This window comes from Melozone crissalis, unplaced genomic scaffold, assembly GCF_028551555.1.
Source record: "Melozone crissalis strain CALT ecotype California unplaced genomic scaffold, PUWL_Pcris_2 ptg000018l_1, whole genome shotgun sequence".
Taxonomy (NCBI): domain Eukaryota; kingdom Metazoa; phylum Chordata; class Aves; order Passeriformes; family Passerellidae; genus Melozone; species Melozone crissalis.
Window position 1 is genome coordinate 22,407,480 of NW_026535796.1, and position 25,219 is coordinate 22,432,698.

Genomic DNA, 25,219 nt, shown 5'->3' on the forward strand with positions numbered 1-25,219 from the left:
CTATAAGCCAACAAAAAATGCATTTGTCAAGTTCTCAGTTTGGAAGTGTACTGGTTAAGCTAGCAGTTATACTCATTTTCTTAGATAAATATTTAACTTAATGTTATCTTCTAGTAAAAATCACTTGAGTCACAAAAGTAAAAGTATATGGTTAACAGATTGAATTGATTTTTTTGGTAGTGCATACTAAATAACCTTTTAAAATTAAAATAAAATACTGGATTGCAGTAAGACAAGAATCATCACTCTTGACTGGCCTTCACACACACCAGATGTTGGATGCTCTTCTTGCAGCTGGCTCAAAGTTCACAAGCGACATGTCGCAGCCCCCTGTCTCGTAGAGCGTAGAACTGAACTTACCTATTAAAGAAAAGGTCAAAAGCAGGTCAAAATTTCCTCATGTTTCACCCCATTGGCAGCAGTTTCTACTCATTAACTTACTATAGAGATCAATTCAGACATCTGAATTTACACCAGTGTCAAAATACAAAATGTGATTACTCATGAATGTGCCACCAGGGCAGACATTAGCTACACAGCTGTCTTTCGTACCATTTTACATAACATATACACTGTAACTGCAGTACTGAATTAAAGAGTTTGTATTTACAAGATGCCATCATTAACACAACAGAAGGACAGTGTCTCTTTTTCCTCTTAGAGATTAACCACATGAAAAATTTGCAGTGACAAGCTTCTTCAGTCCTTCCCACTCCCAAGAGAACCATCAGTACATCATTCACTATCAGCATCTAAGAACATTTAGCTACAGCAACGATAACACAAGTATCTTGAATAAAATTCTTTTGAAACATCCATGTCTATTTGAAAAGAAACACAGAGACTGAAAGAAGTGGCCGGAGAGGCTTCATAACTTAACTTAGGAAACTCAAAAAAGGAATGTGCAGAAGAGATTTATTCTACAAGCTAGTGTAAGAAGAAAGGACTGAAAACTAACTTCTTAGATAAACCATTTGGACTTCTCAAATACCTAATTTCAAAAAGTAGCCAAAGATTGTAACTCAAATGATAAATTACCTTATTCAAATATATTTTCACAGCACCCACCTCCCAACACTAGCTTGATCAGAGAGAGATAAGCATTGTAATTTGCCCTGCAGGCCAGATTCAATATATTTCAGCTCTGAATGCATGGAACCTGATTTTGAAACTGATCTCATATGAAATATCTGCCAATTTCTCCACCTCTTCTGGATTAAAACCCTTAAGTCATGATGCAAAACATGCAATATTCCAATATTAGCTTATATAAACAAAAGAAAAAAATCCCACTTGGGAGTGTGTGAAGAAAAACTGTATACATCTCTCAGCTGTGTGTCTTGTAGCTTTTCCTTCTGCTGATACAAGATACCAAGCAGTCCCCAGAAACAGCTAACAAAATCAGAGCTTCCAATCTTTGCCATTTCTGTGAGAGCACAACCTGCTAATACTGTGGATTTTGAACGGTTTTTTAACAAAATATAATCCTGCAGCAGCTTCTCTTCAGATCCACAGACATTTAAGTTTGATTCAGAATTTGATTCTTAGCAGGTGAAATCCCTCAAGCTAGATGCTTAAAACCAGTGAAACAAAGAAAAAGAACTGGTATATTGAAAACATCTTCATAAAGCTTTCTACCCTCAGAAGGAGCACTTCAGACCAACCAGGGAAATACCACAGCTGTGCTCAGGGCCACCATTGTGACAGACAGTTCCCTACATAGCTCACGAGGCACAAACAGCATGCACGACAGCTCCCTCCCGATATTCAATTACACCTGCCACAGGCCTAAGTACAAAGCTCACTTGTTAGGGCTTTTTCCTCATTGGATAAGATTTTAATGAAGTGCTTTAGCTGATTATCTTTTGGTTTTCACTGCAGTGTGTAGTACACAGTTAATACTGAAGCCTAAAATTTAAACTAGTAGATAACACGGGTAATCTTCCCACAACTAATAAAAACCCTTGGTTACAAAGGTATATTTACTAACTCTGTCAATAAAAAAGTTTCAGGAGCAAACATGGAGATACTGGACAATACAAATACACTTCAGGTTCTACTCAGGACAAAAATGTGCATTAATTATTATAGAAAAATGGGGGCAAGCAGTCCTTTAAAAAAATGGAAGTTTGAGTTAAATTCTTCATAGTTTAGCATTACTGAATAGAGATCGGGGAAATTAAACTTTTTAATTTTTACCTTAATGAAATTCTAGTCACAGAAGTTAGAATATACTACTTGGACATACAACTTCCCCTTCCCTTGGACTGAGGAAAACACATCAGGTATTTATTTCAGCAGAAGTTTACTGAACTATTACACTTTTTCATATCTACAGTTTCCTGTCACCAACTTATCTGTGAATCTACCAAAATATGCAGCATTTCTATTGCTGCTGTAAGTATTGCACTGCTGCAGTGGGATATAACAAAACTGATTTACAGAGGCTGCAAACAGAACACTTAATTCCTATTCCTTATACACAAACTACAAAATGGACTCAGGATATGTCATGCTTGCAATACATGCACCTATTTAAAGAGGTTTCCATTGAAAGTTAGCTCCCTGGCAGCACAGCTTCTCATTAATACAAAAATTTTTCTGCCCCCTTTTTTTTGTTTTTCTTTTGCTGTTTTTGATTTGCTTTGGTTTTGTTGTTGTCATTCTGCTGGGGTTTTTTGGTTGGTTGGTTTAAATAAAAAGATTTTTCAGAAAAGCCTCAACTCGTCTCAGTAGAAAACTTGACAGGGACTGTTCATTGCTATTGGTGACACAAACTCCAAAGTCTGACTGGAGATAATAAAATAGGCTCCAAAATCCTTAATTTTTAAACTCTGAGACAGAAACAGCTTCCTCACAGTACATAAATTCTAATGAATGATTTCAACACTCAAGATTCAATACATATGGACATACCTAGCATTTTTATTTACTCTAGTGACTCTTTCCCATTCCTGTCTCCCAAACAGCATTCTCCATGGGATACTTGGAACAGCACCACATTGAATAAGCTTAAGAACTTATTTTCTCTCTCTAAAGCCTGTAGCTTTATCAAGCTGTGAACAAATGGGAAGCTCCAAAGATAATGTTGCAAACCAAGAAACATGATTAATAGCATGTCTGCCTGCTCAACATAAATGTCTAACTTCTCTGCACACAAACACACACACATAAAAAAGAGACCTGTAATTCTTAACAAATTAAAGTCACCCAAAAATATTCTATTTCGACCAGGTTACAATAACAAACCAAGACACTGTGATACTCAAGCACACAAATCCAAAATACATCTTCATTCTGATATGGAGAGAAGATAAATGTGTGTTCTTTGAAGCAAGTTTCCTTGTTCCAAAAGACCAAAATATCTCATCACCACATCCAGAGACAACCATGTAACAGTTCACACTGCACAAACTCATATTCCCACAGTTATGAGCATCAACAGACAACAGCAACAGGCTAATGAGCTTGCACAGACAAAACCTGGAAGACTTAAGTGGCTCAAGATTTAACTAAAATGTTGCTCTGATGGCTTCCTCAGCTAAGTTATCTCCAGTGTGCTTGCCAATTTTACATCCAATACATACTACTTTTTTTTAAACTGCTCAGACTAGTTCACATGCAAATGCTTACTGACATGATGAAATTACATCATCATTAGATCAAGATATATTTGTCTACTGCTTCAGTCAGTATTTTTAAAATCCTAGTTAGCAAAAGCCAAGTCATCAGAATTTGACTTCTTGGTAGACTGCTAGGAGCTTTATTTCCAAAGGTCAAAATTGTACCATTAGCTATGGTATGAAGGTGCCCATGTTTTCAGTTAGAACACTTCAAAGTAGGTTATTTTTTGTTCCTATATGAAGTTTGTCAAAAGAGTAACTTACCTATTACCCCAAATTTCAGACTACAACATGAATATTTCCCATCGGAATATGGGAAGTGAATATGTATTTTCCATATGGACCTTTGAAGATGCTCCCACATCCATCCCAAATAAATCACATCTATTGAATTATCAAAAGGTACTGAGTGACTGCTTCTAAATTGGTTTTAATCTAATAAGGAACCAGTGTATATGTTTATCTTTACTTGGAAGTTTTGATGTTCAAAACCATTCAATTGCCTTCATAAATTATTTAAATCTGAAAGATTATTGCTTGTTGTATAAACAAAACAACCAGAGATCCACCATACCAGCATAACTGTCTTGCAAAGCTCTAGATGAACAGTTCTCTTTAAGCACAAAAGCAATTTTAAAAAATCATCTAGCCAAGGACAAGAGTCTGTTATTTCACCCCAGCTTCAGACACTGGGCATCTGTTCTACTAACTCAGTACTTGGATTCATAACTACTTGACAAAACCTAATTTTAATTTAATCAATCTTCACTGCAAGGGCTGAAAAATCCCACCTACCTGTCTAAACAATCAGCTATCAGAACAAAAAGAATCAGCACTGCCACACTCTGCTCTGAAAGCCGTCATTCCCTGAAGTCACGGCACATGTTTTGTTGCTTTTGAGATTTGAATTATATTAATCCTGCCTATAATCATGGCATTTAGTTTGCCACCATTCCTTTCCATCCCGCATTCCTTCTATGATTTACTTCATGTTTACCACTCCACATCAAGATGCTTTTCCATCCTTTCAAGTTCCTTTCCCCCTCAAGCTTCCAACAATATAACTGATAAAAATCTTCCTACTTTGAACCTGGAAGACTGAAGAAAATGCCTCAAAGCATCTCTTGCCTTACTCTCAGGGCAGTGCCCAGCTAAAGATAACTGTTTCATTACCAGACTGGGTGTGGGTCAGGTATAATATAGTGAGGCTCATACTTGGTAAAATAAGCCACCAGAATCAAATTATCAGACAAGAAACTTTAAAGTAAACAAAAACAAAAATTTTGTGTCTTGTTAAGTGCTGCATCTTGACATCAATGTGAATAGAAAAAATGTAGAAACAGATAGCGCGCTGGTAAAGGAAAACATGAGCCCTATACGTGAGGACTTTTACAGTAAATGAATACGTGCCCTGTTTGCTTTTCCAAGAGGATTTGAATTAAGAAACTATTCTATGCACTGTACAGTGATATATAACCCCACCTATGTTTGTCACTGATATTTCCAGTTGGAGTAAACCAGGATTTGTTTCCAGGTATTTCCCCAGCCACTATGATTTTTTTTCCCTGGGCAGTCACAACGATTTTCACAGCAAGAAAGAACTGGTCATAGCTCCTTCATCGCTTTTATTCTTATTCTGATGCTGATCATGGGAAAATCAAACTACAACCTTCTCCCAACCCAAACCACAGACAAACTACAGTCATCTTTCACTGTATTTTTTCAAGGTATTTTGGGATAACATAGCAAAACCAAGAACCTTAGACTCAAGGTAAAGAGAAAAATAGTGTTACTTCATCCCTGACTTGAGGGTTAAAAAAAAACCAACAACCCAACAAAAGCCCCCAAACAAACTAACCACACACCACTTATAAGGAAAGATACTTTCTTGTCAGGCCTGATAAAGGGATCACACACACGAAAGCTTGCACCATTCTGCCAACTATTTTACTCTTAACAAAAGATAGTACCTGTTCCACAAAACCTGCTACACAAACTAGAAAAATTTATTTTCCTAAAATAACACAAGAAGAATCCTTTCTCTCAAAGGATTCTAAACCAGATGCTCAGAGTCTCAAAACAGAAACAAATCCCTGTTATACATCAGATTGCTATCTAGCAGATGCCAGAAGTTTTGTGCCTCCCAAAGAGAATGTGATGTCCCATATAAGCACAGTACAGATAAAGTTTCAGAAGAATTGAATCTCATTAATTTCTGAAGACTCCAATGCACAAAAAATACAACGAATATGCCTTTTTACAGAGTCTAAATGCCATGCTGAATTTTATATATGATCTACTTTGATTTCTGAAAGAGCAAATAATACAATCTCCTAAATAACACAGACCTAGATTGCACATTAAATGACAAATTCTACAGAACTCAACTGTATTGTTTGGGTAAGAGGAACCAAATCCTTCAAATAAATAATGGTGGCCTCAAGAATACAGCTCAACATTACACTTGGACAGAAATAACCAGTATAACAATTTCAGAGTTATATTTCCAATATGAAATAAGAGTCCAAATTAAATTAAAAAATGGGCTTCATGTAACAAGCTTTCATAGCTGAGAGACACAAGCACTGAGACTGGAACAATAACACTTCTATCTAAAAACAGTAAAACAACAGAATCTTCAACAAAAATTATTAGATAACTAGATCATGTGTATTTATTACATTTGTAGTTAAGTCTTATCAAACATCTCAGAGTAGGTAAAGGTGGCTTTCAGTTTTGCTTATATTCCATTTTTCCTGCACTAGATCATGCAAAAGAATGAAGACTCATGCAGAAGAATGAAGACTCAGTCAAACTCACATTTAAAGGGTTACCACAGACTCTCAATTCATGGAGTCTTCCCCTCTAGTGGGGTATGAGACAAGTCACTTATCTTTTAGTCCTGGATTACACAAAGGTCTGAAACACATGTTTGGTCAGTGTTCTGATCAAACCTGTACTTTTCAGGTATTAGAACTGACAGCTGCTCAAAATTCCATCACTAATAACTGTCAGTGCTCAAGATGCCCATTTTAATAATTCAAAGAAGACTTAGGTATTAATGATTGAAGTCATAAGTAATTCAGGCCATTTATAGATAGGTGCAAAGATCCCTGCCAGGAATTTTTCCAAACTGGCCCCTGCACTATGTGGCAGATCAGTCATTTATTAAGACTGTCTTAACTTCTTCCTAGCAGTTTTATTAGCCGTACAGAAGTTAATTAAGAAGTCAATAATCAAGAATACCACATAAAATGGACCATGAAGAACTAAGAAGACACTATAAAGCTCCAAAAAATGATGACATTTAATATATGAAAGAGTCCAAATTTACTTCCAATACCAAGCTCCTAAATTAAGGTGTACATTCAAAACAAAGCATTCATTTACATAAGTATTTCTTTTTTTGAACAACAGCTAAACATGTTATCTAAAAAAGGTAAGATCAAGAATTCTTGGGAGCAATAACAAGTTGGTTTTTTTCAGGAACCAAAAGATCCCCAAAGTCACCATCTCTGCTCAACTGCCTGCAGGACCATAGGAAAGATTTATTACTTGTGTAACATTGTTCAAATCAAGAAAGCTCTCACACCATCATTACTTGTATCTGTGACTCCTTATTTCTTATCATGCACTTGTTAGAGAAACTGCCTGGAAAGGTGATTGAGCAATATAGCTCAATGAAGCAAAATAGCTCTTAGTTCTTCCTAGAAACACACCTATAAGATTCAGAAACAATGCTCAGATTAGCTGGTTTTCAGTGCATTATTACCAATAAATCTGCTGTATTAACACTTCCATGTCACCAAGTTACATAAGGCCTGCATACCAAGTTCATCGTGCAAACTGCTACCGCCTACAGCAGATGCAGTGGCATGTGATGCTTCTAAGTGGACACTCCCATTTCTCACCAGCAAGGAGGCGCTAGCGCCGGGCACAGCTGCCTGGGAAGGGGGGCAGGACTGCACTCTGACCTGGGAGCAGCACTGCTGGCCTTGCTGACCATCTTGAAGGCTACGAGAAAACACGCATTGGGGACACATTACCAGGAAGAAGTGCAAAAGAGCCAGAAGTGAAGCAAAACAAGATGTTTCAGTTTAAAGAGGAAATCTTTTTTTTTTTTTTTTAAATAGTAGCGTTAAGCAGTTAACAGTTAGGATTAAAATAACTCCTCCATCCTATGTAACAGAGTATTTAGCCCCTAGTTGAGGCAGTAATCTAGAGACAGTGCTCCTGTGAACTTTTTAGAAGTAGTATTGCTTTCTGAGATCTCCCCAAGTCACCGAAGAGGTATATTCCTCTGTGTCTTAATTTGTGGGTGCAAAAGCAAATTACTGCCAGTTAGTTTAACTACAGGCTAACCTGAGGTATCACCTATATTTACTACTGACTATTCCAGTCTTCTCACAATCATTTTTTGCTTATTCGAGTATGACCTGATCAGCTGTTTAGGGCTTTTTTCTTAGTTATATTACCTTTCTTATTAATTCACACTAACTAGAAAACGTCTTAAAGCTTTGTTAATACCCACAGGATAACGCAGACCTTGTAAATAACTGAAGTAACACGTTTGGATTCAGAATTATTTTGAACATATTAAGACTCTGTATATAAAGTTATTAATTGGCAAAACTAAAGTTGATTCTGAAGTTATTTTGAAGTTACAGCAAAAGCTTTATTACTCACCAAAACAAAGGTTTTAAAAGTCAACCTGGCTTTCAGAGAAATTTGTACATTTCTGATAGGCATGATCAGACAATGTTTAAAAATGTTAATTCTCCTCTTCACAGACTTCAATTGCAAAATTAACTTTATAAAACAATTTACAAAAGTCAGATTGTTTAAATAGCTTGTATAATATCAGGTATGACAGTGTCAGAGTACATTATGTTTACAGTTGATATCACACCATCTTTGCAAAAGCACTGGTTTTATTATCCTTCATTTTGTGGATTTAAAGAAGTTACATTAGCTGAGGCATTATCTCAGATTTTGTATTTTAAAGAACGGAAAACAGCTTAAACACTCTTTTGAAAAACAATATATATCACCTGTTGGTTTTAGCACTATTTACAGCATGATGCTAGAGTTGGCAAATGAGGCAACTAAAAAAAACAAGATCTTACTAAGAGTTGAAGGGTTATATCTGGTGTACTTGCTTTTAACAGTATTTTCTACATCATCTACTTTTCAGTTCTTTTGTTAGAGCATCACTGGAAAACAAAATATGGATATAAGAATAGGTGTTAAGAAAAGCTCATGCAAAATAATGCAGACATGCACACAGCTCAGGAAGAACTGCAACTCATTATTTACTGTGTTCTAACATTTTAACCTAAAATTTAAATTCAGTGTTTTGCTGCAGTACACAAGGCTTTCAGTGAGCTGTGCAGCAACAGAAGCCCTAAGGAAGTTCACGGATGTGCCAACTTTCACTGCCTTCCTTAAGCAACACCAAACTAATGCTAAGCAACACTGCTTTCCCATAAACAGCAGGTTCACATCTCAAGAGATAGGTACACAGCTGCCCTTTGAATAGTTATCCACATCTGTCACAATTAAAAAATCCCAAAGTATCGATGTCAACCAACTGCAAAAGAAAAACGGCTTATTCTCTCCCTGATTATTACAAGAGTAAAATTCTGCTTCATACAGTCACTTACACACATGCATACACCATTGACTACATGGGACACCAATGAACACTTATTTTTGAAGTGCCCAAAACACTATTGACATTTAGACAGGACAAAAGCAGGGGTGGATGGTGTTTTATGGTGCATTTAGGGTTTGTTTTTTTAGGTTACTAGGCAAAATAATCTTGTGTCTAATTTAGTATCCAACCAACAGAATTTACTAGACCAGGTTTAACTTGTCTACTGTTGCCAAAGACACGCATACATAATGCCATTGTCTCTTTTACTAAATATTTCACAGAGGAAGTGAAAAGTAATGGCAATCATGGACAGGAAATTAAAAAAGAAATCAGGTTTAACTCAACAGGTCCTAGGGAACATTCCCCCAACATCCACCTTTATGATAGAGTTAGAAGATTAAAGTTTTTCTGGCAAGAATAAGAAACACATAACATCAGGGCAACTAAAGATTAGTAAATCTAATACTCTTATAAGTTTAATATTTGAAGTCATGGATTAGCAGTATCAGAAACTAGACTGGGGCAGCTCACCAACAGCATACAGGTGTGATGTCAGTACAATTACAGCAACATTTTGAAAACTTCTAAGTGGTACTTGCCTAAAAATGTCTCTATATTTCTTCACATTTGCTCCTTAGGCATGATTTAATTAAATATTTCTTAAGGGTTTCCTCTTTCCAGTAACACAGAATTTACACTAAAATTAAGCTACCCATGTAAAGGAAAGGGTATTTTTAGACTGTTCACCTAGAAATTAGAACATTAATACATTTTTTTTTCAGATACATTGCACAGTTGACAGCTCAAATGGAATTTGTGTCAAACAAATATAAAAGCACTTTGGTGTTTGGTTAGCAATTTAACTCCACTCCAAGTGACAGTCATTTAGCATCATGAAAAGTACTTTGAGTAAATTACCCTCAATAAGTATTCAATTCTGACTATGTTTATATTATAAAGCATTTTTGATAATGTATGTCATTATGCTAGAGAAAGTACAGTGAGCAGTGTTGGGTGGCTTTTAATTTAAAATAGAACAAATTTAGATAATGAAGATGCTTAGAGGAAATGCAAGGCTAGAACGTTTAATCTGCTTTTTTACCCTTGAACATCTTGTCCAATTAAAGAGATACTCCCACTTCACAACGTGAAATTCATGATTCACGAAGTTCACAAAGTTACTTCATAGTCTCTCACTGAAGTCAAGCTTAAGCCATAGGAACCTTAACGACTGCACTAGCGTGTGGAAATAAGGCTGCTGTCAACCACAGTTAAAAACAGTCTTTTCCTTAGTCTATACCTACAAGAAAGAAAACACTGTTTTCTAACTGATACACAGTTAAGGAGCTTTCATTAGTCTGCACGGCCTCTTATGCTGCAATACACAAAGCTGCACTACCCTCCTTTACAAAAAAAAAAAAAAAAAAAAGGAAAACAAACTCAGAGGCAAGTGAAAGCAACCAGATAAGGCAAAAGTGATCCGAAAGAAGACAGTCTTATCATCCTTCACTATGAAGTAAATCACTAGCTTGAAGTTGAACACCCTACATTCAGCAAGACCACCAAAAGCCTAACAAAGAAAAATCTAAAATTATATGATTACTACTTCATATTGCACTAGCCACTAAAACCACAGCTAACTAGTTTCAGTCCTTGATATGACAGAAGTCAATCCTTCATCTATTAGACTTTTAGGTACCATTCTTACACTCCCCCTGCCTAAGAAAAATTTGTAAAAGTAGTCCTCAAATATTTTAGTGGTGTGACAAAGATGGCACAACTCCTCTGTCATCCTCTATTGTAAGGTACTTTCTTTTTATTTGTGCCATTTCTACAGGTTTTCCTAGTTCAAAAATTACATAAATATTCCCAAAACACAACAACAGTTTAGCATATGAAGGAAAATCATTAAGAATATATAAAATACACAATTACTCCTACATATTTATCATGTAACTAAAGGAAGAATTACTTCAATACTTATAGGGGACTGTTCCTTCTTCTATATGCCATGTTCTCCTCACCAGATTCTCCAATTCCATAAGCAACCAAGAAATTGAAAGACTTAAAATACATGTTTAAAAACTTATTGTGGCTGCTGTTTCTACTGTTCAGGCTGATTGATCAAACAGAGCTGCTGTATGTAACAAATCACTAGGCTCAGCCTTGTAAACACAGGGGCCAGTAAAGGCTGGGGGACTCCTCAGACACATGTACACAGTACATTTTAAACATTGCTAAGGCATGCAAAGTGCCACATAATTAGATTTCACACTAAGCAATACTGGGCATTCTATTCACTTCAATACTCCTCTTTTGCTGCAAAAAGATGCAAGATCTTCATAAAAGTTTACCTGTATTTTAGATTTGGAGTCTCTTTTGGAGTATGTATTTAGCTCTTTATACAAGTTCTGTCATTTTGCTTATCTCTCACAATCTACAAATGTGATAAGTGATCACAGTACTAGTCCCTAATGCCTACATTATTCAAGAGATGAAAACCAAAATGGGGAGTGCTGATACTATTTTCTTGGGTTTCTCTTCTTGATTCAAAGTAAAAGTTTTCTAAAAGTTTCAAAAGTTTTTTGATTAAAACCACTGAGGCTAAGTTTGTTAGCATTAGTTAATTTTTCTATCAATCTGAAAACAGCTATAACATGTTAGAGACTGACTATCCTGACCATTTTTAAAATAGTGCCACATACACATGCACAATTCAACAAGCCCACAGTGACATGCAGTGACAGCTCAAGGAGGTTATGGTGGGGAAGGAAGTAAAAAGTGCTTTTCTGGCAACACTGGTGGGTGTGGGGAAGTGGTCTGCTGCATGCATGCTAAATATGGTGGAACATTTAGATACCCTACCTGAGGGGTGATCCGATGAGCAATGTAGGAGGGGTAGGGTTACTCCCTGCATTGTGCCGGCGTCGTACTGCCTGACGCCTAAATGTGCTGCGTTCACGGCGAAATGTGACAGTCTCCTCGCTGGCTTGTGCTGCTGCATCAAGACAGACTTTAGGTCAAATACGAACCCATCCTAGTTACGTCAACAGCAACTTAAGACTCCTTTCTTCCCTCTGACCCTCCCCAAGTTAACGAACTTGACTCACAACAACACAAGTAGCTTATGTCCTAACTGTTCAAACAAGCTGCCTTGAGACAGGATCACAACACACAGTTATTAGCAAAGACCTGGGCGGTTGGGGGAGTGTTCCTGAATATACAGCTTACGTTTTTTTAAACCCCAGATCCAAACAGCTAGGTTGCAAAAGAGGTTGGATATCCCAGATCTTTGCCGTTTACGCGTGGCAGGAAGAGATGCCAGATCTCCCCATTTATCTCACTGAGTAGATCATTAAGGAGAAGCCTGAAGAACTACCTAGCAAATTGTCTACCACTTCTCACCATAATCTTCCCAATTTTTTAACTTCTGCCAAATAGGCAGGGTTGAGATAAACCTCATCACAACTCTTCCAGGGGACAAAATGAGTAGCTTTTTTTTCTCATAAGCATCAAGGGATACATGTTGCTCCTTCTGTGCTCATTTCAATATAAATTACAGAGGCAGGAGGTTGAGAACAAGTAAGAGAATAACTTATTTTTAAGGACTAATGGTTTTGTTATTTCAGGTCCCCAAACAAAAGGTTTGGTTCAAATTTATAAAGCAACATCGTAAGAAACAGTTTGTATGTACTCAAGGGATTAAAATATTTATCCACATGTTATCCCCCAAAAAACACCTGTGTTCCTTAAGCTCTACAATCTGAACAATTTCAGATTTGGACTGCTTCATGGTGTGTCTACAATCTGAGAAGTCTTCCTCCTGAGCCAAGGCAGCTCCTAGTCAATTTGAATGCAGAGCACTAAAGAGCTCAAATGAATGGGCAGCAGAGAAAATAGGGTTTGGCAGGCAAGTGGAAGAGAAAAAAAAAATTGACATGATGTCAGTGCAAGAAGAAAATCACAATCTTGACAGGGAAGTCACAACTTGGTGGCCAAGAAGCCTGTTACTAGAGTTAGAAAGCCAAGAATGTGTCAAACAAAGAAAAAACAAGCACCACCTCTCCCCCCTATGAAAAAAACCCAAAAAACCCCACAGAGCAATGGCAGGAATACTACAGGCAGAGCAGCCCATATGCACTTCAGCACGCTTCAAATTACAACACTACTGCCATTAAGCTTTCAACACTTACAGCAAAGACTCTAATGCTGGTCTACAGGGAAGAACAACCTATAGCAACCTACTACTGCTGTGTGCTACTGCCATAGCTCAAGTAATAAAGGCTGAAACAAGAGTTTAATTCACACACGAACCCCAGGTTATCAAATGAATTCTCTGTCTGAAACTTCAATTTATAGCTTGCTTTAAAACAAAAGAAGCTACATAAAGAGATTTACTTTAACACCAACATTCAAGCTACAAGGATTTAATTATCAAAACTATAGATGTTAAAAGCAACGCGAATCCTTCCTGTACTTTCAGAAAAAACAGGGGTTTGCTCATTCTCTCCTCATTCCTCCACAAGTGTTTTTACAATTCTAAGCATCAATAGTTCATACTACCTTTTTAGGGTATTTCAGCAAGAAGTTTCTTGTGTAGTTTAATATACAGCTTTATTTTAATACACTGCCTAATTTCTTTAAGCATTTCTTTGCAGCTCTCACACTTGAAGTACAAAGCAAGTGAACCACACTAAACAAGACACACTGAATCCTGACACACAAGGTCAAAACTGCCCATTAATTTTGTATTACAATTTATAAAGCTCATTTTTTCTAGGATACACATCAACATAAAAAATTCATATTTACAACACAGTTTCCACTGAGTTCAGATGCAAAAGCAATTCTGGTAATCAGACCACAGTTAAGCACCACAAAATAAGGGAACAGTGACTAGTCTTAACTGAAATGTCAATATCTGAATTGCCATTAAGATGGTAAACATCAGCATCGTATCTTAATTACTACTTGTAACTACTTAGCAAAAGCAGCATTCAAGTGCAATTCTTTAAGGTAGCATACTTAACACTGACAGATATCTGTCAGCATTCTGCAATAACTGAAACAGAGATTATGAAAACACGATAGGTCCTCCCTATATAGCTCTAATTTAACACTAAAGCAAGTCTCAAGAACTAAGTGAGGCAGTGTGCAGTGAGAAAACCAGCTATACAAACACGCTTGAAGATAAGAATAAAAGAAAATTAATAAAAAACTAATATATAGTTGGGGATTCAATTCAAAGCTGTAGAGGCAAACAGCTTTGGCATTTTCTAACCATTTATTATTTCATTTTAGGTTTTAAAAGTCAAAGTAGATTTTGGTGTAGCTTTCTACCTGTTTTACTGCGAGATTCTTGATTTATCATCTTGAAACTTTTGTTCAATGCACATCTTTTATACACATTCTTCCTGAATGCAGGTTGTGCCATTCAGGGTCACTACACAAGCTTACAAGTTCTTTTGAAAAGACTGCAGGGCTGTTCAGACCAACAAGCTCAAGTCTGCTAACATTACACAACACTGCAAGAAGCTGCATGTAGAAAACATGACCAAAGAAGTTAAAAAAAAAGGCTAGCTGAGCAGAAAGGATTAGTATAATGTGTAGAAAGCTAAACTGCTCAAAATTTGCTTTTGGTTGAAAAGGAAAACCAGAGGGGCTGTGGTTTGGTTTTATTTATTGTATTGGCCCCCCTGCGTTTGCTCAGTTTTCCCCAAGACTCTTCAGTCAGTTTTTGTTTTTAACATAATTTCACAGAAGACATACAATTTAAAATGTACACATACCATTATGGAAAGCTCTTTATGTTAATTTGTATTATTTGTGTTTCTACTTGCCTTTAATGAGAAGGAGGAGGGCAACTGCTTGTGAGTTCACCAGTAGGAAGGCAAAGTTCCTAACTTACCCTCTACCATGATATGAGAGGACTTCTATCACATTTCAACACAAATAAGCTTTAATATTTATGATGTCACATACACTTCTCTAATACTGCTTACAACTTATCCTAGACTCCAATGTAATATCCAACATCTAGTAATGTACAAAATCTAGATGTAACAGGAAGAGATAACACAGGTAATACTTCTAAAGTTCATGCCTACTTCAGTTTAATCAGTAGAGGAAGACAAGTTTTTCAGCTTACAGAATGTTTGTTAAAAGGTGTTCTATGTTGTTTTATTCCATGTTTTTAATTCTGTGCTTCTATGCTGAATCACTGCACTTAATATCAAGAAATTCAAGCATTTCCTCTGCATGCTGTCATTTGAATATGAGTCCCCAGCACTATCTACCCTCAAGAACACAAAAATCATGTTTGAAGTTCAAGGTGCACAAATTAAAAATATAAACCTACACCCCAGAGATCAATCAAATAAGAAGTGGAGACCTAGTGACAACCTTGTAGCAAACTTAACCCCTCACATACCTATTTCCAAATATAATACAACTCTTTTCAAAGAAGAAATGATGACACTTGTATCTGTTAATGAAAATCTGTTAGCATGCAGTTGCATTAAAATTAACTTGTTTAACACTTCTGACTGGAAACAGTTACAGGCTTAAAATGTCATGAGGATAAAATTTTGTCATCAGAAACTTGGAAAGATGCTTTATATTGAACCTTTTTATGCTTACTTCTGCAGTTTTACTAAGTTTTAAACAGAACCTGAAGACTCACAGTTTCATTCTACAACTGTCCAACTGCTGTATAAGACACCTAGCTGCAAGAAACAAAGTACAAATATTTTCCTTTGAACAGGAACATTTACATAAGAACAAGCCAAAACATTTGCAACATCTCCCTGCACCTACCTAACGCTGCTTTTAACCAAAATTCAGAAGAGAGAAGCCTAAGAAGCACAACATGAAAAAGCAGAACTGACATAATTTTATTGCATCAATAAGACCATTTTATTTTGCTACAAAAAAATGCTGAACCCAGTGCCATAGATAAAATTTTGAAATATAGAAAAAAATTTCATAAGAAGATTCCTGGAAAGATGTGGTATGAAACTAATACAAGGGTGAAGTATCCATGTGGAAAATCATAAAGTTTTTCGGACAAAAATTGCAATCATTCTAACTAGAAAGCCAGCAAGAAAAAAAAACTACCACAGCAGAAAGTCTCCCTCACTCTTCTCAGGAAAAAAAGGAAAAAAAACCACAGCTAAAAAACCCAACACCCCTCCCCCATCACTTAAAGCCTAGATGGTTTTGAACATTAGTCAGGTTAAGCATGGTTAGAGGTACGCACAGAACCTGAGTGATGTTTGGACATGCCCTTTTCTCACGCTATCAAATGAGAAACAGATCTATTTTCAATCACTAATTACTAAGCCTACATGTTGTCAGCAAGAGCTGGAATGAAAAGTTTATGGCTCACGTACTCACATAAGCAAAGAAATTTGCAAATGCAAGTAAGCAATAAAATTCTTCGAAGACAGAACGTATTTTGCCAAACCCAACTGCTGAAATGCTGTTCTCCTCTATTGTGCATCTATATCTCATTTGTGTTTGAAACCTGAGATGTACTTCACATGCATTTATGGGTTAGCACTACTGTTCTCCTCATGGCTGAGGCATTTATAGTTTATCTTCACATGCCCTACCACTATATTAAAACCATACTTGAAAGATACCCAAGTAGAAAGAAGCAGTCTGTTCAGTCCATATCTTCAGTATGGAGTTGTTAATCACCATGTTATTATGCATCTTAATAAAACCTACAGCTGCAGGGATTACTTACACTCCTCTGATAAAAAAATCAAAATATTGGCTCAGAGTATTATAACTTACTGTGGATATTTAATGAAAAATATCACTAATGACTATTTCCGAAGAATAGAGATGTGTGCAGCAAAGGAGAAAAAATGAAGAACAGTGTGGTATCTCCAAGTCACAAACTTTTGCTAGAAAATAGTGCAGAAGAAAACAACACACAATTCGGGAAAGAAAGTAAAGCCCAGGACTTCAATTTTGTGGTTTCATTTATAAAAAAGAAAAAAAGTAAGTCTGAAACTAGCCTGAAGATATATTTACAATTATGTCAAAACAGTCACTACAACAACCTGAAAAGCAAAACCCTATCGAGGAAGGAACAAAGCAGGACAATAAAACCATCTGGTTTGAATTCTGAACCAAACATTTTTACAGACCAGCTTGCCAGTGAAATTTTTATACTAAGGCCAAAGATAAAACTAGGAGTCTTACTTATCCTACTTCATTGAACTTCCTACTTGAATGATTCCACTTTTAAAAACACTGGGCTGCTCACATAGACCTCTTGAATATAATGCTGATTTACTTCAAGTCAAAAAACTAAAGCTAAACTCCATCTGACCCCCTGCCCAATGCAGACCCTGTATCCCAGAGTTTGGATATCAACACCTAGTATTATATTCATGTAGCAGACAAATGTTCATAATTGACATTAATCTTTATTAAAGTTAGTTCTGACTTTGTGTTTAGATTTATTCACCTAAAGGAAAAGATGCTGTACATCTTCAAAACAGTGTTACCAGCCTATGTGGCATATGATGCTAGCACAATACACAGAAAGTCATGTTTGCATTCCATAGCCTTAACTAAAACCCCAAACATTAATTAGTGGCCAACTTCAATAAATGAATGAGTTTTATCTCACAGCTACATTTTGCAGCAATGTGAGCAATTCCATCACAACTGATAGATTTTTGATATTTTATCTAATTCCAAAAATTCCTATTCAACTCCTGTTTGAGATGAATACTTAGCAAATACATGAACAACACAGGTCAACAAAATGGAACCACTCTTCCTAAATCAAGCAAAAGTCATCTAATGAAAGCCTATGTTTTTCCCATACCATCCATATGGGAAAAAACACAGGATTGAGTCTCCACAAAATGTACTAAAATTCTGCTTTACTAGGAAGTGGTTAACAATTAATAGATGCAAGATGCATTTCAAGTGTTATTTCATTGCTAAGTTCCAGAACTGCAGAAATTCTATAGTAGCCTCATATATAATTTCTAACACTGCCGGCATCTTTTAGTGCTTAAAGGTAGCAATCTGACCTCGACTGAGATGACAAGATATCCAACATCAGAGGAAATTCTGTAAAACTCACACACAAAAGCTGTGACAATACAGTAAAATGCTTCTAAGATGAGAGCCCTTTCTACTGCTGATCTGCTTACCTGGGTCCAGTTACAGCACGGTTCTGCTGAATACACAAATAGAGACAGCCAACATACACACAACCTGATCACAGGAACTTTACATATTTTTCAGTTTCTACAATTTCTAAACTCCAGTTTCTGATGCAGGACTGTTTGGTTTAGTAGTTTGAGCATGAGCTGGCAGACGCACAGAAAACAAGATCAGAAGCCCCATCTTCTGTAATTATATTCATTCTATCTGCAGGAAAATGTAGCAAAAACTAAAGCCATCAGAAGCATGGAACAGCTCTGCAAAACAGGCAAATCAATGACACAGACCATGTGCAACATCAGTATAGAAGGGAAAAGTCGTATGTTGCCAGCAGCTGCCATGACCATTGGCTGAGTAACAGAGAACTGCACTTTTTAATTGCAGGCAGACACACTAAGCATACATGTACAAATACAGACTGAAGAGGCGAACAGGTTTCCATACGTCATATGAAACACAAGACTAATCCAAATTCACAAAGCCCTATTTTGCCTGTCTGCAGAGATGTACTGCAGACCTCAAAAGACAGAAAACAGCATGAGCTGTTACTACAATATTGCTATGCAATGTACAGAAGGAAAAATGCATCACACTACATGCAGTTTTATTTACAAAAGGGTATGCATCTTAGGAACTTAAAGTAAATAAACCTTAAATTGCAGCAAGCTGTAAAACAGAGCAGCAACTTAAAGAGCACATCTTTTACAATTAATATAGAACTGGAGAGAACACTTGACTTTTCAGGCCAGCTCAAGTTTTACAAAACATCACTGTGTTAGATACAGCATTATGGTGGTTCTTTAAGTGGTTACAAACAGCAATCCAGAAACAGCACATATCTGACAGAAACCAGGCACAGGACAGTGCAAAGAGGGTATTTCCAGAATATCACCATACAGTGGAGCAACTGCAACTACCCCACGACTCATCAATTCACTAGCTACTTCTGGAGTCTGAACAGCTGAACAAGGATAACTACCATAAGACGTCCTCCATTTTTTTATTATATATCCACCACACACATATAATTTCAGAATTTCCAGATGCTGTTTCTCTGCATTTTAGTGAATTGCAATTTCTATTCAAATGCACATACTATCTCACAGCAAGTGAGTCATTCACCACTTCCTGGCATAATAATACAGAAATGAAAGTACTAAGTTGTATCTGCAGAAGTGAAATATGTACAAGTTTGTACAACATCCTGCTTAGTAGATTAGTAAAGACCATATCCATTAAGACACACATTTTAGCAGTTACATGAACAAGAATGTAGATCTAGTCTCTAAAGAAAGACAAAATGAAGTTATAATTAGTGATTTAAATAATATTTGAAAATAAGAAACTGAATGCTGACTGGAAAAAAGGAGGTGGTACTAATATCAGTCTTTCAGTTATCCTGTATGCATCTGTTAATTATTTGTTTCAGAAAGTTACCATAAGCAGTCACAGACATTTAAAAATATTTATATAAAATTATAAAATAATCCTTCAGCAAGAGATTGGACCAGACTACTTCAAAAAAATCACACCAAATCAATATCGCCTGATCTTATGAAAATCCAAACCAAGTTGATTCTGTAATTCACTTGTAACAAGTAAATAAAATAATTTCTTAATTTTCTCAAAAAAAATTCTGTACATATATACACATGAGATGTATATATATTACACATGTATGTCTTTAAAAACCTCCCAAAAGATGAATACATCTCAGTAGTAAGAAATACTGGCTATAAAGCACTTTGATTCTAAACACTTAAAACATTTTCTCTCATTAATATTAGTCATGGGTAAGCCTAAAGAAGAAATCCACAGTTCAAGATACAGATGTTACAAAACTTGTAATATAAGCCACAAATTGTGGGGAAAACTATCCAACAAACGCACACAAGAGAAAAACCAGTAAAGAAGGACACTATGAAAGAATTAGATTGATCATGAACAAATAAATGCAATGTAATTACTGCCCTGCTGCTAGACAAGGCTGAGTAAATGTTTAAGCAGTGCTAAAGAAAAATTTGTTCTGCTTTCAAAAAAAAAAGGGGGGGAAGCAGAATGACATTCATTTCTTACAATCATAAAGCAAATACTTCCTTTTCTCTTAGGAAGAACAATAGGATGGAAGGTAGGAAGAAACAATATACTATATATTATTAACCATATCATGTCAGCAGATGCAGAGAACTCAATTCCAGATTGTTTCTTAAAGACAGCCTGCAATCCATTGAGAAGTACAGCTTGGATATTTGCCATTTGCCATATTTTTAAAAATACTAACAACCAAAATTTTACATGATGGTCATTTGAAAACTGGAAATGGACCAGGCCAGCAAGAATGACAGCAAGCCTTTCCAGCTTAAGCTGCTATAGATTTGTGCCTTTAAGATTACTTTGAAATTTCACTCAATGAAATGGCGGGGAAGACAAACTTTTTCAAAAGAGCAATTCAAGTATTTCACGATATTCAGCATCTGTCTTACATTAATTCTTTCAGCCTACTGACAATTAGTAAGCACATACAAAGTACCAAGTCTGACATGGTCTAAAACTTAACTTATGTTAATCCTCCTTTGCACGTAAAGCGAGAATCTTAATAACTTTAAGCAGTAACAACACAAAACAGAGTGAAATCAAATTTTGTGCTAAGGAAAACATACAATCAAAATGGTAAAAACATAAGGGAGACCTTTTATTAGTCACATTACTCTCAGTAGACATGGAGAGCTCTCACTTTAACAAGGCCTTAGGAAGAATATGTGTTTAGCTTCTACGGTTAGTACCAGAAGAGTAACCTTGACTCTTTTATTAAAGCTACTGCAAAAATCTATTACTAGGAATAACAGAAAAAGTTAAAAAACCCCAAAAACCAAATCTGCATACATCATTAAAGTGAAGGCATATAAATAGGTCTGAACTAATAGTAAACAAGTCAAAATTCATCAATAATCAATACACAGCTGAACTTCAGTGTGGCATACTTTCTTTTACTCCCCAGAAATTAATTGTACTTATTTTTATAGCTGTTTTGTTAATATTGGGAGGCACACCACAAAAACAACTCCACAAAACCAACAAAACCAAAAGAAAATCTCACTATTGGTTATACATCCTATCTCACTGTGAGCTGGAAACCTTTTTAAGATGAATCACTACATTTTTTTAGGCAGTCTACATAATAGGAACAGTCAAATTTGCCATAGTTTGTTAAAAATACTTGTCTTGATATAAAATAGAATTTTGTGAAGGGTTTGTCCACCTAGATGTAAAGATCCAGATTATCTGGTAGGTATTGGCCTTTGAAAATTCCAGAAGTCAGACTGAGTTAATTAACAACCTTATACTGTCCTGAAAATGTATTTTAAAGACACTTATCTACCTTGACACAAAAAGTCTTCCAGTTATGGCAGCAAATATAGTTAACCAAGAAAAGAAACAAACATTATAATAAGCAATAAACAAAAAAGATATTAAGAGTTCCAAATTTTGTTTTAAATGCCACTACTAATCTGTATCAATAGCAGCTACTCTGGGTATCTTATTGTTCACATTACAACAAACAAAACAATAGTTAGGGAAAATAAGAGGAAACTACATTCCTCTCCAGCATTGGAAGGTTACTGTGTTCACATAATCAAGACAAAAAAAAAACCAAAAAACCCAAAGTAAACAAGACTGTCTAGCCAGCAACAGCAAGGCTAAGCAAAAATTAAATCCCTAGGAGAATTGAACTTAGTAACTAGCCCATTGTAAGAATCCACAATTAAAGGCAGCATGGTAAGAGTTTGGGATTGGTTTTATTTCTTGACACCACCTCAAGCCATGCCAGAGAGGCTACAGTCGTTTGTATTACTCAATATAATGGAGCAGGTTTGATTTGATCACAAATAATAGCTTTAAGATACAGCTCTAAATAATGAGGACTGATGGTAACAAACCCCTAACATCTCTTCTTATAGATTTTGTAAAACCTGTTTGGGTTCAACACCCATTTCAGTAGATCTTTCAAGATATTGCGAAGGAAACACTTTTTCAGTTTTACTGGGCAAGAGTGGAGAAACAGGGAAGATGCTTAAGTGTAGTTTTAATTTAAGTCATTCATTAACAAAATATGACAAGGTAGTTCTGGTAGGTCATTTACTTACCTCCACTTGCTGATTCTTGCTCTTCCCCTTCAGGAAATGTAGCCTGGCTTGGTAAGCTATTCCTAGAACGAGTGACTGACTCTAAGTGTGAAGCCCTTCCCAACAGAGATAGCTCATCTAGCACCTCTCCTTCTTTGGCTTCCAAATCAGATTTTGAAGTGGTTAACTGTTTTATGTTACCTGGTGCCATTAAACTATTTGGGTCATTTAAACAAGCTACAGTACCACTGTCCAGGCTTAACACTCTGGCACGATTCTTGGCACTGTTTGTGCTAGAAGTCCGTCGTGTAGATCTTTTTTTGCTAATTCCTTCAGAGCTAACGTGGGTTTTGTGAGCATTTTCAGAGTCTGCGCCCCCACGGTCTTTAGAAACGTATTTGGTCTTTAAAGCACTGTATTTTCCCTCAGGAGACTGGCATGAATGGGAGGTGGTGCTGGAAGAGCTATCACTGCTGAACTGGTGAGCTGACTGCATGCTTGATGTCCTGCTCAAGTCACTTTGATCACTGGAGTCCTCATCGTGACAAAACACAGCACTGTGAGGTTTAGTACCAGATACACCTCGGAAGGAAACATATTCCCTGTGCCGACTTGAATCAAAACTACTAGCCCGCTTTTTTCCTGTCCTTCTCCGGCTCGACTTGTGGCTAGAGGCTGTTCGATGTATCAAACTAGAAGATTTTGGTCGGACATCTCCTTCTTTTTGTTTTCCACTAGTTTCTTTAGCAGTTCTTGAATCTACTAACACAGCTAGTTTCTCACTCTGCTCATCTCTTTGTTCAGCAGCCTTCCCATGCGGCCTGTCAGCTTGTGTAGTCAATTCATTGGCATGTGGGTTCTTATTGGCCTCTTCTGAAGCAGAGGCACCAAGACCTTTCTGGCTGTGCATCTCATCAGATGCATTAGAACCCTTTACCTCTTGAACACCACCCAGAGGACTCACTTCCACAGCAGTCCTTTGGCTACTAGTCCTTTTGTCAGTAGTAGCACTACTGTCATCCTCTGAGTCGACACCACAGTCTTTTTTCTTACCATCCTTTTCCTCTTCTCTAGGAGACTCCTCCTCGTGCTCTGACAATACACTTTCTATATGCGTCGAGCTAGTATGTTCACTTTTATAGCTACTGATGGTACTGTTGGTGTCACGATCAGTCCCGCTGCAGTAGCTTTCTGTTGAACCACTGCTTCTAGTACTCAGGCTTCTCAGACTGTCCATACTTTTGTCTGCTTTCAATGATTTGCTCTTCCCACTCTTAGTCAATGGTTGAGGGCTGCTACTTTTCAGAATGTCATCTAATTGAAAAACTCCTGAAATGCAAGAGTTCTCACCCAAAGACTCTCGGGATCCAGAAGGGGGTTTGGAAGCTTCTAACTCACTGACAGGATCTAGTCCTCGTTTTTGCTGATAGAGGGGGAAGTCATTTAGTGAAGCATCTGGAAAAGCAACAGCAGAGCTAGAAGTCCTTGGTACACCTCGAGGTCTATGATCCTTCCTATAGGAGTGAGAATGCAGAGTTACCAGCGAAGCTACTTCTGTGTCACATGCACCATTTTTAGACTGGTCCACAAGCTGGCTGTTCGAGAGGCACACTTTGTCACCGCTGTCCCTTGGCAAATCCTGTCCAGAGGACAATGAAGGTTGGATGGAGACAAATGAGTCGTTCGACACCAGACGAAAAAGCTTCCGATCAGTTGCCAAATCTGTTTGAGTACACATTTAAAAACAGTCATCTAGAATGTTCATGTAAGTCATTTAGCTTCCTTTGAAACTGTTTATATCAGACAAAGTAAATGAACTGAAAAATCCAACTGCAAGTACTATGAATTTGTCACATTGCTATTTAAAAATATTTTATAACATTTGGGCACATCTGACAGGCCTTTTTTTTAACAAAAAAAGAAACCATCAATACCAGCTTATCCCTAGCAACTGATAAGACATGGCAATTCTGACAAGTTCCCAACTTCCTCTATTGCGGATATGTCTCAGATTTAATATTTTTACATATCCCAAAGTTTCTTAATTATAAAAGAGTACCCCGCCTTTCTTTTTGGTTCCTACATGCATTAAACAAACTCTAAAGTTATTAAAGAAAACACAGTAAACCCTATTAAATGTGAAGTCACCCAAAACGCAGCAAAAATCACCTTTCCTACTAGATACCGAGCAAGTTCAGTTAGCAAGGATGCAATCACTGTCACACATCTTTTTGTACTATAATGAAACTCCCTATGAAGTCACTGAGTTTTACTACCTCTACAAAAAAAAAGGTGCTTTTGCTGTTAAAGCAAATCATGAAGATTTACGGGTAGCTCTTGGTTAAAACAACATTCCTGTTACCCATCACAAGCAGTCTCCTGTAAAACTACCCATCTGCAGGCACTACTAAAAGTCAGGCTACTGTCACTAGCAGATCTGGAGGCCAAGTTAAGTTTCCACAGTTGTTAAATTCCTGTAGAATATATCTGAATGCATGTAACTTCACAGTTACATTACTCAGCTGAAAGTTGCAGAACCCTGCTGCCTATTAGAACAGCATGGCCACCTGTGATGTTCCATTCCAAACACACTTTTTGCACTGAGTCACACAGTAATGATT

At 36.7% G+C, this 25,219-nt stretch overlaps 1 protein-coding gene across 8 annotated transcripts in view; it reads right to left on the minus strand.

The window, feature by feature from the left end:
- The window catches only part of PCNX1 (pecanex 1), an 85,951-nt gene that overhangs the window by 42,358 nt on the left and 18,374 nt on the right, over window positions 1-25,219 (minus strand). For 3 of the 8 annotated variants that reach the window (XM_054275854.1, XM_054275852.1, XM_054275859.1), the window contains 4 exons: window positions 22,620-24,320; window positions 12,145-12,277; window positions 7,453-7,637; window positions 270-360 (listed from right to left, as the gene is read on the minus strand). In XM_054275854.1, the coding sequence (XP_054131829.1) occupies window positions 270-360; window positions 7,453-7,637; window positions 12,145-12,277; window positions 22,620-24,320 (2,110 nt within the window). The remainder of the gene's footprint in view (window positions 1-269; window positions 361-7,452; window positions 7,638-12,144; window positions 12,278-22,619; window positions 24,321-25,219) is intronic. The other 5 variants (XM_054275858.1, XM_054275857.1, XM_054275856.1 and 2 more) reach the window with 3 other exon arrangements.